Raw genomic sequence first — 18,159 nt, forward strand, 5'->3', positions numbered from 1 at the left:
CTAAGTAAGTTGTACGAAAAAAATTCTCCTCTCGCTTTACTTTGGAGAAGTCTAATGATTTTGACGAAACTACTGATAAATACCAGCAAAGCGAAAAGGAAGACCAAACCTAGCGTTTTCTACAGGCAGCTAAGTGCAGAACGATAAACCTACATCGTGAGCCTGCTCTATCAATTTGGTGACCCTCCCAAATCCTTCCCTATGCAAAATAAAATGCCAGTTTAGAGTCTCAATCTCGGATGCTCCTGTAGGCAGCAGACCACCTTCTTACAACATCAGTAAGCTAGAAGGGAAATAGCATCATTTGGTAACTTGGGTGGTTCCATTTTTAAATGCGTATTCACTAATTTTCAGTAACAGACAAATCCGAGGCCAGATCACAAGATCTGAAGGATATATTTCCCACTCACTTAAATGGAAAAGCAGACATCTAAGCAGGAGTTAGGAAATGAAACACCTCTATGAACCGAAGCCTTAACCCTAAGGCATTTTTTTGGACTGGTTATAAACATGACTACAGTGAAACCTAACCAGCCCTGTCACTCCGCTCCTCTAACGTCCAGACTGTTTTCAGAAGAATTTCAAAACATGCTGTCAGTGATACTATTATGTGTATTTAGAACTGCGACTTGGGTAATGACTAAAATTAAATGGCTAAAATGCACAATTTGTAAAGGTTAAGTAGGCAGGATACTCAAAGAGTCTCCACGCGGGCAACCTTTAATCAATGGTTGATGGTTGTCATCAACCTTGACATCTCATTGGTCAATGTGTGTTACTTCTGAGTTGTATTCACCGTTAGTTAGTTGCAGAGAGAACTTACCTAAGTGAGCAGCTGGATTGAGAAAGTTGCTGTGGTGAGGTGGTGGGCCGAAAGGGGTGCCGGCTGGATGACCCCCACCTGCCAAAACAAAGCAAAAGGGGTGAATTCCTAACAAAAGCTCAGAAAAGGACTAACTGTGCTCTGAGCTTGACTATCATTTAATAAACGGCAGCTCATGTGAGCAGAGATTGCTGTACGCTGGGCGGGGGCTCTCAGGTCAGGATCCTATGCAAGTAGCAGCTGCTTTTCTAAACAGAAATTCCCAGTTAGAGTATAAGGGGTGGGGGGTGGGGGAATGTTTCAGTACGGAAAAAAAAAGGAGCATGTAAAATACAGCATATTTCCAACCTGTCATCTCCATGATGCATTGGACATCACTGTACGAAGAAACGTTCCTCCATTTACTACCTGTATGGCATTTCAGCAGGTTGGGCTTTTCTAAAAGCATATGGAGTAATTTTAAAATATTTATCAAATAGACTAATAGCCCCTGGCATGTCTTGCAGAGAGTTCATAAGCCAAAGCATATGGGAAATTTCCTTTTAATATGGCAAGGATTAGCATTTTAATGAGCATGCCACAAGAAGGAGATTTCATTTCTCAGTACTCACTGGCTGTGGAGAAGAGAGTCGAGGGCCGGGCCAGGTCATGGGGGTGGTGGATGGCTCCAAAAAGGCTGGGGCCTGGTGGCCTGCTCAGAAATTCAGGTTTCAGGCCAAAGTCCAGCTTGTGCGGATCAGACTGCATCTGTTTCTGAAATGTAAAAACAGGATTTGGAAGAGACTGTCCTAAAAGATAGCCGTAAAAGGCACTTTCAGAATGATGTGGGTATAGCAATTTATTCATACTAACTGATGTTTTAACAAGAATATTAGTTTTGGGGACCCCGAGCATAGGTGCACAACTGTTCTCCTGGAAGGGGGATCTAAGGCAGAGAGAGAAAATCTCAGGCTCCTGATGCACATTTCCCGCAGATTTCAACAGTGTTTTCACCCATGCTCACATCCATCCCTTTGGAGCAAAGCATTTCAGCACAGACCTGACTTAAAGAACAAACATAAAAATCTTTGAAGAGGCCTCAGACACTTGCTTAGTTGTAAGAATAGGTCTGTCTTAAAATAATAAAAGCAAAGCCAAAGAGAACTGTTAGTTTGGACCTGATCCCAGGTGGGCAGGCATGTTAAAAGCTGGGTGAAAGCATCAACTGTAGGAGGCAGAGCTGCCAGCTGACCCTCTTCCCACTGCAGGAATCCCTTGCCAGACAGTTACGGCAGAGACAAGTCAATGGACACCAGAACCATTAATTTTAAATGCGAAGCTGCAATCTAGAAACACTTGATGCAGTGTATCTTTCAGTGCCTCTCAGACTGCAACTGAGCAAGCTAGGGGCTAAAATGAATCAAATTACAGATGAAGAGTATTTGAGTCTAAAGAACTGAAGTCCCATTTTGACTGCTTGCAGTCCAAATTCAAAGCACTGTATGTCGCTGTCTTTATTTACATGGTATTACAATCAGCAGACTTTCTTTTTTAAGGTAAATTTGCTGAGGTAGATGTATCGTAAATGGTAAGTGGATGAAGGATGGGCTCTTCTTTGTGCCATGTACTCGTTTCAGTGATCCCTACCTTCAATAGCTTCGTAAAATGAAGAGGAAAACCAAATTCCCAATTACCCGTGCTGCCAGAACTCCCTAAACACAGATTGCTGATTAACTGTGCAGGTCAGCCGAAAGGATTTACAGATGTGTAACACTGAACCAGTAGATCTTAACAGTAATTCTGCAGCATGTTATGCTTTATAAATCAGTATTTAATACTGTGCCAGCTCAGAGTACAGACTATTACAATGATATAAATTTGCATATTAAAAAGTTATGACCAAGTTAACGTGCATGCCTAGTAGCTGTTTTTCAAGTGCTAGTAACATGTCTATGTTGCTACGAGAACAAAAAAAAAAAGGGGGGGCAAAAAAAAAAAAAAAGGCTTTATCAATGTTTTGAGATAATAGCTCGCAAGAATATTGAAATGGAAAATGGCCAAGCTAAGGTCATGCCTTTTAAGGAAGTAACACTGTAGTGCATTAATAATTAAAAAAACTTCAGAAAATACAAATGCCTCAGTTGAAGCCTGCGTGCCAGATTTTTATATGGTGAACTCTCTTTATTCTTCTTTTTAACAACCAAGTTATAAACCTCTGACAGGCATTACTCAGAATAGCAAAAGCTGGCTAAAACTTTCACTGCAGCCATATGAACGGTGTTGTTCTAATAACGAAAAAATCTCGTGTCTGAATGTCATGGATGTGTTAAAAGAATTTTGAATGTGTTGGTTTACTTTAAAATAGTACCAAAGAAAATCGATCATTTATTTTATCCCCAGTTGCTGTTCAGGAGAGCACCCCGCTTGATGATAATCCTTATGAATGTATTTGAAGTCCAACAAATGTGTAACACCTTAACTCAAGGCCCACTAAAATCGACGTAAATGTCTGCACTAATTTCATGGCATGTTAGATCGGGCCATAAGGCCTTTCCTACAAGAGAGAGGGCCAATTACGGAGCATAAATTCTCTCTTGAATCCAGGCCAGTAACACACTGGTCAGCCTAAGAAGGAGTGTAAAATTGCTTTGTGCCCAGAGCTGGTATGCAACCCTGGCTTCATCTGAGGAATTCCCTGGGTGTGCAGACAGGTTACACAGGTCTGAATTGTGTCTTGGTGCAGCGGTATAGGCAGGCAAACAGCATACAGAGCTGCATGCAATTTTTCCTGGGGTCAGGAAGGCTGTGTTTTGAAGTTTCCTATCTTGCTTGCTTCTTCAGTGTCTGTTGTTGCCCTCTGCAAGCAATTATTAGCGGGCCAGACAGTTACCAATTCTTCCATACTTTGCAAGCAGTCTGGTGGCACTGCGTGCAAACTTGAAATCTCTGAGTAAAAATATTTTATTTCCTGCTCTACGGTCAGGCAGCGTCTTCGGTTCGTGCAGAAGAAAAGGCACCTTCACAACCTTGGGCCAGAAGGAGAAATCGTTCTGTATAAGCCTTCAGCCAGAGATTTCACACTTCGTGGTCACATGCAGAGGGAAGGACTTCATTCCCGTGCAGGAGTCTGACAGCCCACGGGGACATAAACCAACTTGCCTTAATGACTGTAGACCGTACCTAATTTTTTGACTGAACTGAGATAGTAAAATACATTTCCTAATTGTTCCTGAAATTATCATCACGCACAGCCTCAAAAAGTCAAGTAACATCCTTTCCTGTACTTCTGGGCTTTATTCCTGTTTTTTAACATGCAGGAAAGAAAAGTATTAGGTAAAAGAAATGGCCGCATGAAAATGGCATTTACTATGAGTTATAAATACACCAGTCTGACCTCTCTCTGAATATCAAATCAAGGAAGATTCAAAGGACATAGATAGCATGGGAATAATAATTTCATTTCAAGAAAATACCTTTTCAATAAAATAAAAAAAAGGACATATAACTCTCTAGGTCCATAATCTTGTCTTTTTTGATAATGGGAAGATGAATGAAGATCACTAGCAGGGGAAGCGTAAGGAAGCAGAGAAGAGAGATATGTCTACTGCAGCAAATTAACCTGTCAACCTTGTTTAAAAGGGTTATTTTTAAACTCTATTAGCTGCAGGTTTTAGTAGCTGTTCAACATCTTCATATTCTTATAGCACTACCTTATACAAGTCAATTGCATACACAGACTGCAAAGTGCTATGGGCTCCTTGTTAATTTTACTTTCTAACACAAGCTATCGACTCCTGAAGTACAAGTATGAACAGTAAAGAACACCAACCTTTCCTGACTTACTGAAAAACTTCAGGAGCAACACAGAATTTTTCAGTGACAAGTGTAGTGAAAATATTATAAAGGGAAAGAAACCTTCTTCACAAAGTCCATGTGCAATGAAAATACAGTTAAAGTAAGAATGGAAATACCCTAACTATTAAATGAGTAAACTACTTGTTTTTCTCTGACATCTGTTTCAGGAGAGCCTAAACTGGCCATGGCCCTTGCCCTTGAAGGCTCAAAGCATGTATAACAAAGAAAAGATTTCCACCCCTTTACCTTCGGTGCAATAAGACTCTGTCTGGATAACATTACTTCATCCGAGAGGCTGTGTCTGCCTGACCAGCCCAGACACGTACAGGTGCCAACCTCCAGCTATGAAATGGGTTGTGAAAAAAGACTGATGGGAGCCTGTGCAGCCGCATTTGATAAAACATCGTAGGGACAGGAGAAATCTTCCTGTGCCCTCTTCTGTCCGTGAACATTAATAAGAGGAATGGGATACACGTGCCTAGCTTCTCCAGACTTAAAAAAATTTAATCTTGATATGTTTGTGTCCTCAGCCATAAATAAAAGCAATGTTGTAGCTCACAGGTACACCCATTTAGCTCTTCCTAGCTACAAACCGGTTGTTATCGCCTAAGATCTGGTGTCCTTGCTCCGTGGCATCGCAGACATTCTTTTGAGACTCTTCCTTTAGGTTTTTAATTCCGATACACCATCACTATGAAATGGAAGGTTATACTATAATGCTACATATGGTTACTTTAACAAGGCATTAGCCATGGCATAGAACTGCTAACAGCGAGGGGCAAACTCTTCCTCTCACAGGTTTGCACTGTGCAATTCATCTGAAATGCAGGCGTGCCCAGAAGACTGACCTTGACTTTCTGTTGGTGATGGTATATCTGCCAGGCGATGTGAACATGCATAGCACACCACTTTCCAGGTTTCTGGAAAAAACAAAGGGATACAACACGCATCAGTAACTTTCAAAAACCTGTGGCGCTTTATTCTAGTTATAGCAACTCTTGCCAACTGTTAGCCCAGTCTGTTTTGGTCTAGGGGATTCCCCACACCAAGACAACTGAAAGCAAAAGGTCTCCCTTCAGTGCCTTCCCCCTCCATCCTCTTGGGAAAACAGAAATGCAAAGAGTTTGTCCCTTGCTAAGAAGTTTATCTGGATACCCAGGAACGCTCCTCGTCACTCTCCTCTCCAAATAAACCCATGCTCAGGCTTTACACACTCTTGCAATCTTCTGATGCCACTGGCTGAGAATGCAGCTTGTGTTGCCGAAATCAGTGAAACTGTCTCCCAGTTAGCAGCTGCTCTGCATAGCTGGATTGCTTCACAACTGTATATTGAGTTAATTTCCAAAAGTGCAGCCATTCTAAGACTAGCCTTTCCACCAAAAGATGAAAATGAAAGCACTTTAAAAGATCACTCTGGTTTTCAAAATTAATCCGACTCCCTCGTATGATCGCTGGTCTGTACCTCCAAAACTTTGGCTCATAAATATACTGAAAAAATTGGAGGCCAGTCAATTCACTCTGTTTGGGAAGGCTCTTTGCATCCTTCCTGTTACCATGATTTTAAGTCATGGGCAGGAGAGAGGGAGGAAAGAACCAGAGAGTGCTATTTCAGTTTCCTTGTTGATTTTGTACTCCATTTCCAGGACATCTGGGAATCTTGTCGAAAAAGACTCATTCAGGATATACTTTCTCCAATTTTGTTATTTAGGAGTCTATAGTTAACTACACAACTAATGATTTCTGCAGATTTAAAAATAATCACAAGAATTCAAGAAGCTCCTCAAGCTACTGGCAACTTAAATGTTTCACAAACTATGGCATAAGGTCTGCCTTCTATTTCCAGGTGTGTATCAAGCAATGACTAAAAAACACAAAAAAAAAAAACCCATCTCACACAAATACTCCCCTGAACTCAAGCCTTTTGCTTATCCACAGCAACTGGCTGTGCTGATGTTTTTACTAGTTAGAGTTCACTTGGGCAGTACGATCAAAATATTGGACACATTGAACACATTGAAAAATGAACAAAAAACCCTTTTGGATCACTGAAAGACTGGGTCTTTTGATCCTTATTTCTAAAATATTCTGTGTTTGAAGTGGATTGTCTGTCTATACTTGACAGTAAGATACTTGGGTAGGAAGTACCATACTGAATAACACTGAAAACACACAGTAAATAATAAAAAGCGAAATCGTTCCGTCTGCAGTGAAATGACAAGGGATCACTGCCAGGGTAGGTCTGTAGGATTTGGCTCAGAAACCTTGTAAGCCAGCACAATAGAAGGATTATCAGTATTTAACCTCTAGTATTCATGCTAGGGGGTTGCACGAGAAGAACAGAAAACTTCCAACTTTGAAACTGTGTATTTTCTTCAAGTGACCACCGGATGCATGCAAAGAAGAACTGACCATGCTGCTCAGCAAACACGGTGTAAAATACCCAAGATGAAACATGGCACTGCTTTAGAATTAGTCTGCTGCTTTAACCCGGTGGGGACCGAGATGAGCTTGACAAACTGTATCACAAGAAGATTTCTTACCCTCAACATGGGCCTGAACGGATCTGTCAACTGTGAAGAAGAAATGACAGCTTGGTTACATGCCTGTCACTCAAACAATTGCTCTAATTAACAAATTTGTATTGCTTCATTAAGAGATGAAATTAAAATGTGTAATTTTACTTTCAAATGAAGCCCTTTCGGATAATAATTAGTCCTTAGCCTCCGTATTCAACCCGGTCTCCCTCCCCCCATGGCTGTTGTACCTAAGTGTTGACAAGCAACTAAACAAGCCTCACACAGAGCGCTCTGTCCTCTGGCATCATCATTAATTTGTTGATTTAATGCTACAAAAATGGCTGGTTAAGTACTCTGAAGAAAAACACAGATATATCCTTTGGGCAAACTTCTGTTCTCATCTTTCAAAGCTGCTCAGCTCATGAGAAGACTGGATAGTGAGTGGACAGGGCCACTTTTTCACAGGCTCGATCCCACGAATTGGGTTGGAACGGGCTGGAATGGTGTTTCAGACGTGCCCCTGCAAACCAGTGACTGTGTCCGCTCAATGGCTATGGCGTTAGGTCTTTGACTTGTACGTTCGAATAGCCATTACTGACTGCCTGCTTGCCTGATGTGTTCTCTGGCACAAATTGGCTTTGCCTTAAATGTTTTTCACATTGCAACAGATGTTGGTAATTTGAGGTAGATTATTTTCTTATTCTCCTTTTTTGCTCACATTTCATCAATTAATGCTGGAAAATAAATTCAATTTATTGGATATTTCTCATTTGTTTTGGATTTTCTTTTTTTAAATGCAATACTAAAGGAGATTTATAGGCGTAAGAGGTACTTTGCAGACTCAGTGATGGCACAATACATCATCCTGAAATAATCGAAACTACACGACAAGTTGAAAGGGAGCATAAAGCTAAATGACTTAATGGTGGGAGGCTCTAGTTATCTTTTCAATTAGATGGAATAAACAGAAACGAAAAAACATGGTTCCTTTTGGTATAAAGCTCAACGGCAGCACCAATTCAGAGCAAACCAAAGTACTGGTACTTGGCATAACCCAAAGAAAATAGCTCTGCTGTACTTAAAAGTTGAGCTGTACCCCAACATGGATTTTCATGGAGAGTTCCCCATTGCTTTTGTCAGAGAGTTCTGCTAAAAATATGACTGCATGATGTTCCTCATTGCAAACAGTGTATATTAATTCAAACACGCAACAACCCATGGGCATTTGGAAAGAACAGAAAAAGGTTAAAAGGCAAAGCGCTGAGACAATGAATGCTATTCACATACGCTAGAACTCAAAAATCCGGAGGCGCCAAGTGATCAATAAAGTGCATCTGTATTTCACTAGTGCAATCAATGATACAGTAACCAAGGGAATAACTGTCATTACCCACATTAAAAACAATTACAGAGTTTAAACACAAATCTTGAAGAGGTTTGTACATTTCTATGTTGAATTGGACTTTTATGCCTTTACCCCTGGGCTTGTGCGGATGCCTGCTGACAGCAAGGAAAGAGCTCTTCCATAGCATAGTATCTGTTTGCTTTTGCTAATGAGGAACAGAAGTAAGGATCAGGATTTAAACTGTTCTCGTATAACTTCTCCAGTTTAGTTCAGACTAAGCTTCAGTGTTAGGATGTAAATTTGGACACACGGAAGATGGTACCTCTACCATTAAAGGTTTTCAGGAGGAATAGCTTTACTTTAGAAAAATATAACATTTTCTACAGACCCGTGGATCTTTCTGTAGAAGGGTATGTGGGACAGTTCCAGGTCTGGCTGCAACATCAATAGGATTGGAAGTCTAGAAATACCACAAGGAAGGACAGCATTAATGAGTGACACAATGCATAAAAGCAACAGAAAGCGAAAAATAATACTTCTTTATCGTTAACATTGCCTAAGCAACAAAGATAAACTTTTTAAAGAGGAAAGGATAACCTTTACAATCCACTTAGTAATATACGTATTATCTTGATTTTCAAACTTTCATTGTCCACCAACTTCCCATTACTTTAATACAAAACACGTGAGGGAACAGTGACTATTTACACTGGAAAATCTTTCCACTATTGAAAACCTGATTAGCAACATAGTTATGATCTAAAGTAGTATTTGGAGGACCAAGCTTGTGCTCTGCTGCTTATCAATAACGCACTGGAACTGGCTAAAACTGCTAACCCGACTGTCAACACACAAAGCATCAGTAACCTCTTTAGTCACTGTACAAGGATCTGAACTCCATCCACAATGAACTGTTACCATACGGATATCTGGAAAAGGCAACATCCACTAAAAAAAAAATAAAGCTTTTCCCATGATTTGAATGTAAATATTCAGCTAATATAACAAAATGCATCTTTGTGGGGAAAAAACCCAAACCAACTACATTTAGAGAGAGCGTCTTCCTACGTTAAAACGAAGAAAAATAGAAATCAGGTACAGTATAACTAACAATTAAGTAACAGAGTTGTTAACAGTCTGATTACTATACATACAAAGAATTCCACTAATGAACTGCAATTTACATATTCCGTCATTACAGTGGATGGGCCAATTTAAGAAAGAAGGTGTCTTCTCTGCAGAAATTTCAGTCCTGATTTCAGTCTTTAGCTGCAAAGACTACAGAGTATGATTTCCTCCCACTTATAAATCAAGTGCGACTTCATGAAAACAAAAGAAAAAAAAAACCCAAACTCATCACATTTATCTATCCTAGCTACCACAAACGAGAGGAGAACTAAATCAGTGTACTGCATTGTGGTGGAGCTGTGAGATAATTATGGAAATGAGTAAACAATCATGATCATGATTTCTTAAAATCTTGATTATTACATGACCTTACATTAATGCGTACTGAGAACTAATTATATTGCTTCTAAAGTTAACTAGGCCATTATATTTAATTTTTTTTTTTAATGTATGTAGATATATCTGAACCTAATGAGAAATAACTTCTCTTTGTAGTAAATTTGGAAAAAGCCAATTGTCCTCCGTGGAATTAGGCTGTAACTCAGATCTCAATCACTCCAGAATCTGAACCATGTTCTAAACCTAAATGTAACCTGGCTCACAACACCAGAGTGTTCGAGTAGTAATAGATACACAAATAATTCCTTTCTTACCTTGGGTTGAAATGCTCCTTGTAGCGAGCCAAATGGGCCAGTTGGAGGAATCATGGGAGGAATACCTGATACAGCTGGAGGATAGGAGTGAAACAGCTGTAACAACAAGACAGAAGAACATAAATAGAAGCGCACGTCAAAATGAAGACAGGAAGTTAAACAAGATAGCAAAAGCCTTCCTGCGTAATATTAGGGAAATGGTACATGGCGAAAACTGAGAAGCACTGAAGAAGTGATCTCGTTGCAACAATGTTAGTTAAAGCAGTCAATGAAATGTTCACAAATGTCATGACGTTTAGAGCTTAAAAGCAGTTCCAAAATCATAAAGCCAGCAACCTATCCCCTGGATTAGGCCATAGCATAAGAGGTATTTTTTTTTTCCAATTATTAATTTTTAAAGTGGATAGAGGTTTTAAATGGTTTCAGTTTGCAAGCCATTTCAAGAGAAAAGGCAGAATACTGAGCCAAGTAAGACTCAGAAATCTACCGTTTAAGTGGAAAAAAACCCTTACGCGTTCTAGGATATTGTATCATTAAAACTCCATTAGTACATTAGGATTTTAATAGTATCTGTAGGAAATGAGGAAAATACGCACAATTCTTACTTCATTAGCCTGTCTGAGAGGATATCCTGCCACATCTAATATTAGCAAGAGACAATCTGATTTGTTAAAAATTATTATTTAAACAAAATGTTGAGGCAGAACCCCTACAAAAATTTAGGGGGTGCTGTTTTTATAAAGACAGACAACTAAGCATAAAAAAGTGCACATCTCCACTGACCTCACTGATCCCAATGTATCTGTTCTAAGAGAATTTAGAAAAAAAAACCCAAAAAAACCCAAACCCAAAAAACTCTTTTGTGCTAATGCAGACAAACACATGGGAAACAAGCAAGTAAACCATAACGTCCAAATCTTATCTTGCCTCTGTGGTCCAGCTGTGAATCTTTTACTCATGCTGTAACACAGTTAACTTGCCCAATTCCACGGAAAATGCTGAGATTACACACAAAATTACTTTCTGGTAGGAGTCAGGGGTTCAAGGCATCACAGTACAAATATATTCTCACTGTGAAACCTCAGGATCTAACAGGGGATGGCTGCTAACTCCGCTGGCATTGCCACCCAAAACCCTACAGGGGTTATCTGGCTGACACAAATTCACCTCTGAACACAGCTGATCAAAAATCAATCTACTGTACGCTACTTTTAAGATCAAAATAAATGAGTTAATGGCCAATTGAACAGAAGCAGGACTGGGCAAAGTAAAAGACTGGACATGCGGAGTGGGCAAACACTGAGAAAATCACATCCCAGAGTAAATCACTATCGCGAAGTTTTGATGAATTTGTTTATGCCAGGTATATGTATGTGCTTTTCTTGATCGGTTTTTCTTCCACTAGCTTATCTTGCAAGGTCATTTATTCATATTATATTGACTGAAAGCTGAGAAAATATTTCAGTATTTTAGAGGTATCAAAAGATTTCCTCAGTTTAAAAGCATGGTATCGAGTCTCCTTTCATAACACGTTTCTATTGTTTTTACTTCTATTTAATTTGGACCTGCTCCATTCAATGATGCAGAAAGCATTTTTAGATTAGTTGATACTGAACTGTAGGCATCTGAGAAATCATTAAGAGACACATGTCCTCATTTACAATAACTTTTAATGAGTAAAATGTGTTTTAAATCCTCCAGTGTCTTCTGCATTTAATTCTGTGTGTAATGAACTAATTCCAAATGATGGAAAGAGACATAATACTTAATATTCTATTGGCTATGACCAATAATAAGGAATGCTTTCCTTCAAGTTTTATAACAACTGGTAACTTAATTAAATGTGACCTTTCCTCAAGGTCAGAATTATTAATTAAATATAAATATTGTATCTCCAGGATCTCATTGTATCAGTTAAATTCCTCCAGCTTTCAAAATACATCTTTCATAGTCAGTGTTTCCTTTTTCTCCCTCTCTTTTGAGCAACACTTTCCCCTTCTAGCTTTCTTCAGGGAACAATGTAGTACCCACAGCTTTCCTGGGGCCACGGGCAATGTAACGCTAAACTAGAGCCAGCACAAACTGTAGGTAAAAGTAATGCCTCACTGGGCTACAGTGAGGCCCTCCCAAAAAAAAAAGATTGTAAAATCAAAGATGCCAAGACACAGAACTTTGAAATCTCTACATGAGCTTCTGCGTGAGCTGTGTTTCCTATTCTAAAGTAGATGGATTTTAACTCTCAAACAGACCTTGTTCTCCCGCAAAGTTCACTTACAAGCTTTAAAAACATTGCCAGCTTTTTTTAAGATATCTGAATTCTTGGTGTGGATCTATAGTAGAAACTCTTGTCACTAGGAAAAGGTCTATGGAAGTGCCACAGTTTCACAATATTTCTACAATAGGAAAAGCTCTACCAGGTATGCACTTATGCCAGCAGAAGTGTGCTTTTTGATACTGCAGCTGCTCAGGAAACTGATGCACGCAGTTCCTCTGTTACCTATATGATCCACAGTCATAGTAGAAGAGATTACTGAAACACCCTGGCTAGTATGGCCTTGCTGTAGTTTAAGAAAGACTGTTATTCCAATATAATTTGTAGCCATCATGTTGATCTTCTGGTATTAGCTTGCTAAATATCCAACAGACGCAATAGTGATTATTTTGCAACCACTTCACCAGGACAGACCTTCCCTGAAGGAAAGGCAGGGGAGGCCTGGACCAGACCTCTGCACAGGTGGAGCCCTGCCAAGTTCAACAGCATGGCTCACTGGCTGACAGAGAACAACGTGAAGCCTTTCCTTACTTTAAAGGGGGTAATACCATGACCTTTACAATTCAGGTAACTGCCAGATTTATAAGAGATTATGTCACTGAATTTGAAAAGCATATACAGTTGGAGACTTTTGCAATGTTTCCTATATTACATGTTGACTTCTGTGCTTTATTTGTCTAAAATTCATTTACCTATTTTCCAGTTCCGTGTTCTTGCTTGAATCAACATGCCACATTGATGATAATGTATCTTTTCAATCCAAGTAAAGCTCAGCAAATAAGAGTGCAATCTTGCAAACAATGATGCAAATGAGCAGCATTACCCTTTTGAGTAAAAGTGATTATCATAGGCTTAAATGTTTGCCTAATACTCCTAGAGCTCTGATCCTGCAAACACACTCATACAGTTAAAGTTACTCAAATGAGGTGTCAGAAATTAATAGGACTATTCACATGTACTACAGGCATGAGTTGTTAGCAGGAACTGTGTTTAATCGGTACAGCAGAAAGCATCACGCTATCATCTTAACCAGTTTTTTTTGCCCAGTTCCACTTCTAAGCAAAACCAACACACACAGCCAAGTGCTTTGCAAATTTCTGAGTGCTGATGCAGTACTCCTTCTCTCATCAAAATATCACTACTGGATTTAGAAATTCTTGTCATATTCAACCAGATACCTGCCTCTGCCAATACGATGAAGGAAATGCAACCCATGTTTCAGCAGCAAATGAATCAGCAGATTCAAACCCTTAGAGCCTAAGTTTTACAATTAACTGGAATATTAAAAATCAGTTCATCTCAATAAATAACATTTTTGGTAGCTCTTAAATAAACACATCTAGTGCATAGCTGGATTCATGTTGCTGTCATCAAACAGAGCTTTCAAAACATAACAAGCCCAGTGGATCAGATGTGCCTTTGAAATCTGAAGAATAAGACAAGTTTTCAGATTTTATAAAACGAAATATGATATATTAGGAAAACTATTAGATTACCTATCCCTGAAGGATTTGTATGATAGTTTGTCATTTCATTTCAAGTTTCTTAGGAAAAACATCAGTCTAAGGGCTTGTGGCACAACTGAAACACAGTGATGAAATTACTGCTCTCTCCTGCTTCATGTAACAATCAGCTCTTCTGTCTCATCTTTTTCACATCAAACCTGTCTTCAAATGGTGTATGAGCAAGAGATCTTTTGATTGGAAAAGCCGATACTGCATCTTTATCAGAAACAAGCACCACGAATGCAAGCCTTCAAAAGCCAAAGCAACCAAGAACGATAATGGTAAATCCTGGAGTGATGATTAGGGAGAGATTTGACATTGTGTCATTGATTGAGTGGTGATCCCAACCCACCACAGAAAAGCAGTTAAGTCAGTTTTAAACAGAGTAATAAAACTCACACTGTGACGGTAGAAGGGGTCAACTTTTGTAGGGTATTTGTCAAACTGCAAAGGGATCAAAGCACAAACTAGTTACTTTATAGTTCCTTGCTTTACTCCTGTTGGTAAAATAGAAGACTACTTCTCTGTTATTTGGCAACCAACAGAGAGGGAAAAAAGTGCAGAAAATTAGTTTCCAATGAAACTGTTTGGGATTTTTCTTTCTTCAAAGTAAAACAAGGTCTTTACGAGACAGGAAAAAGGAGGAGGCACCAGAGTGCCCCACTCCAAGCACTGGGAAGTCCCAAGGACGGGCAATCCTTCAGCCAGCAGCCCTCAGCCCCTGTGCTGCCACCTGAACCTATTGCGCATGTGACAATCGCGAGGAAGGCAGAGTCCTTCCTCTCCTACCCAACCACACCTGGGCAGCAGAGTACTCCTTCCCCGCAACATGGCAAATTCTTAAATTTTTGTAATAAAGAATAGAGTTGTGCTCTACTTATCCTCACATTTCTGCCTGGGGTACGCACCATGGGCGGTGCTGGCGTTGGCATGATGGCAGTGGGAGGGATGGCGTGCGGGAAAGGCGTGAAGGTGTGCTGGTGCGTGTGTTGGTGTGTGTGCTGGTGCTGGTGCTGGTGCTGGTGGAACTCGGTCCTCAGGTATGGTGGCGGGCCCAGGGAGGCCCCGCGATCTGCACTCTGCGAGGCCAAAAATCGCGTGTTTAATTCCTGACGGAGAAGATCTTGTTCTGAAATACAAACAGCAAAACAACCCCCCATGAGCTCAGGGACTTTTCCAGACCTTGTGCCACTTACTTTTTGCTGGCTGTGGTAGCAACGCTGTATTTAAAACTTCCTGGTGGTAAATCACGACACTGTACAGGATAAGAAAGCTCCCTCAGATCTTCCCCAAGGCCTGAGAGACAGAAGAAAGTCTCCATTTCCCCTCTCTCACCAAGTCTGTCTTCACTACAGCATTCCTCTGAGCATTAACGTGAGGGTTCTCCCTAAATTTGTATGGATGTGGACATAGTCCTAAATAGGTGAGGAGGTACGGGTGACCTGGAGTGAGTAAGCCTCGAGTGGCTGCTGCTAACATGAGTACCCTGCTGCATGGACACAAAACGATGTTACTCCAACACTGATAATCCTCCATTTTCTTCCCCCAGTTCCCTCGCAGTGACCTGGGAGGAACAGACACGTTACATCTCCCCACAGTTGAAGTATAAAAGAGCACAGTTTTCTCCACTGATAAAAATCTCTACATCTCACCTACACACACACACACAATCTTGCACGTACACAAGCTCAGGACCACTGTATGCACAGCCGCTGGAGACCTTCCCTCTAGCCAGGGAAGCAACACTGAGCACAGACCACAACTGCAGCAAAGATGTTCGCTAAGGGGGTCAGAGATTCTGTGTGGGCATGTTATGAACTCCAGTGTGTTTTTACCGTGGGGAGAAAAAAACAGACCTGGAAAAAGCACATCCTTCCAAAAATATTCATTCCCAGGGCAGAAGAAAAGTCATTGGGTATGTCTAGGTGTTTTTTGGCTTTGATATCACTCCAAATCGTTCAGCAATGAGTATAGCCTCTACCCAACCAACAGCCGTCATCAAATGGACCAAAAAGAATTATTCTGACTAAAACCGGAGAATTGGCTTCCTACACTGTGCTAGACATGCTCAGGCCATGACCCATCTGTCTCTTACCTGAGTAAGTACTACCAGCTGGGTGTCCTGGAACCTGCAGTGTCCCTGACGTCAATGGAGGTGGAGGAGGCAAAGCCGTAGGAGGGGCAAACATATTGGGGTGATGTGGGTGTGCGGGGGGCTGGAGGGTGGGCGTGAAGGTATGCAGCGGGCTGTGGCTGGGTAAAGACAGGGGGAATGGTGAGGCTGAGGGATGGTGAGAGATGTGTGGAGGAGGAGCCTGAGTCTTGGCAGGAGTGCTGCTTCTGCTGCTGCTGTTAATGAAAAGAAAAGCAATTAAGCGTTGCATGGAAGAGAGAAAAGCTCCAACCGTACACATACACAACCCCACCAAGCTATGCACGGCTCGCGTTAAACACATTACTAATGTAAGTTATATATTACAAATGCAAGTTACTATTTTGCTTTTATAGCTATACCACTGTGATACTCCCTTCTCCAACCACCTGCTGTACCTTTTCTAGTACCTTTTATTTCCTGTGATCTCTCCATACCCAAACCCGAGACACATTCTCCATCTCTGTAAGAGATTGATATTCTGTCCTCCAACAACACGGGAATGACACACAAAGGAGTAATCAGCCCTGTGCATTCATTACTTAATTATCAGGCCCTTTCTACATCACTGCTTCTGATTCATGTTTTCAGGCAAATGAAGCTCAAAATCAGTCATCACTGATCACTGCATTAATAAAAGTTTAATTCTTTTGCTATGACTTAGTAAGATGGAAGACTGCAGAAAACGTGAAACAAAGTTGAGAAGGCAACAACAGATATGTGCTTATTGTACAGTTAATGCCTCTCTCTACCCCCCCAATATAGAGAGAGATAAGACGAGTCAGCAAAATAAATATTTGCAATTACACTGGTTGCAATTTTTCAGGTTTCATTTCCTACTGAGTATTTAAAACATATTAACGTAGTGCTTAATTCTACTTGTCACTATTTCAAGTAACAACATGCTTCTATTGCAGGGACTTTTAAAGACAAGCAGTACCAATTTGGTTCAAAATAAATTGAAGTCTTAAACAACTCCCAGTCTTTAGTCAAACCACGAAGCAACCATAATGCTGGTTCACCAGGTCTTGAAAGGATACCATCTGTCTGCTGGAAGCTCAGATTTGGGGAAGGATGACCCAGTGCTGACAGCATTAGCTTAGAGTAGGGGAAACCTGAGGCCCCTGACTCACAGAGACATCATGGGTTCCTGTGAACATGCTGTTTCATCTCTCTGTTCACCTTTGTTATCCCCTATAAAAGGTGAGGTTTATCTCACTGTGGCCAGGTGAAGAGAAAAACACTGAAGACTGCAAGGTGTCAGCAGTGCAGGAAAAAATTAAGCTTTAAAGTCATTTGGTGCAAGCCTGTTTGTGCTAGGCTGTCAGCAGGACCAACAGCAGCTGTAACGTACTTCTTGCTCTAGGGCATGTCAATAGTTGCAGAAAGCAGAAGATGTTTACAGGGATGGGAGGGTAAAAGAAGTTAGCCTTCAGAGAGCAGTCCAACCAGCAAGAATTGGGATTTTCTTCTCCTGGTCTATATTGCATAAAGTTCCCTCCAAAAACCTGAGTACACAATGACAGGCAGGAAAAGTAAAAGCAAATTAACTAAGTGCTCGAGAATACCTGGCATTTATGGGAACACTAGATCAGAAATAAAGTGATCCTGGCTCAGCTCAGGGAAGGAATTAAAGTTAAATGCACAAAGTCCCCTTTATTTCCCAGCCATGGGACGGGATGTGCTGCCACTTCTCTCCTTTAGCTAATTCATCTCCACTTCCTCCAGGCACTGTAAAGCATCACCACCAGGCAGCAAGTCTGCATTGACACGGGGCTTCAGCGCACACACGTTTCCATTTGCCTACCTTAAGCTGTTGAGGCTTAAACTGCTGCTGTTATAGGCAGAGAGTGGCTGGGAGAGGCTCTGAGAGGCCGGATGGGGCTGCACCGGAGGGAGGTTTGGATGGGCCGGCTGCACCGGCGACTGCG

The 18,159-nt window shown here is 40.8% G+C and overlaps 1 protein-coding gene across 2 annotated transcripts in view; it reads right to left on the reverse strand.

Moving 5' to 3' along the window:
- AUTS2 (autism susceptibility candidate 2) overlaps positions 1 to 18,148 on the reverse strand; it is a 28,042-nt gene extending 9,894 nt beyond the window's left edge. The window contains exons 1-10 of one of the 2 annotated variants that reach the window (XM_009319276.1): positions 18,036 to 18,148; positions 16,172 to 16,425; positions 14,985 to 15,205; positions 14,476 to 14,520; positions 10,300 to 10,395; positions 8,907 to 8,978; positions 7,198 to 7,227; positions 5,506 to 5,577; positions 1,435 to 1,576; positions 824 to 901 (exon numbers count right to left, since the gene is read on the reverse strand). In XM_009319276.1, the coding sequence (XP_009317551.1) occupies positions 824 to 901; positions 1,435 to 1,576; positions 5,506 to 5,577; positions 7,198 to 7,227; positions 8,907 to 8,978; positions 10,300 to 10,395; positions 14,476 to 14,520; positions 14,985 to 15,205; positions 16,172 to 16,265 (850 nt within the window). In that variant the 5' untranslated portion in view covers positions 16,266 to 16,425; positions 18,036 to 18,148. Of the gene's footprint in view, positions 1 to 823; positions 902 to 1,434; positions 1,577 to 5,505; positions 5,578 to 7,197; positions 7,228 to 8,906; positions 8,979 to 10,299; positions 10,396 to 14,475; positions 14,521 to 14,963; positions 15,206 to 16,171; positions 16,426 to 18,035 lie in introns of both variants that reach the window. The other variant, XM_009319277.1, reaches the window with a different exon arrangement.
- Between the last annotated feature and the right edge of the window lie 11 nt (positions 18,149 to 18,159).

The sequence above is a fragment of the Pygoscelis adeliae genome, unplaced genomic scaffold, assembly GCF_000699105.1.
Source record: "Pygoscelis adeliae isolate BGI_AS28 unplaced genomic scaffold, ASM69910v1 Scaffold282, whole genome shotgun sequence".
Taxonomy (NCBI): domain Eukaryota; kingdom Metazoa; phylum Chordata; class Aves; order Sphenisciformes; family Spheniscidae; genus Pygoscelis; species Pygoscelis adeliae.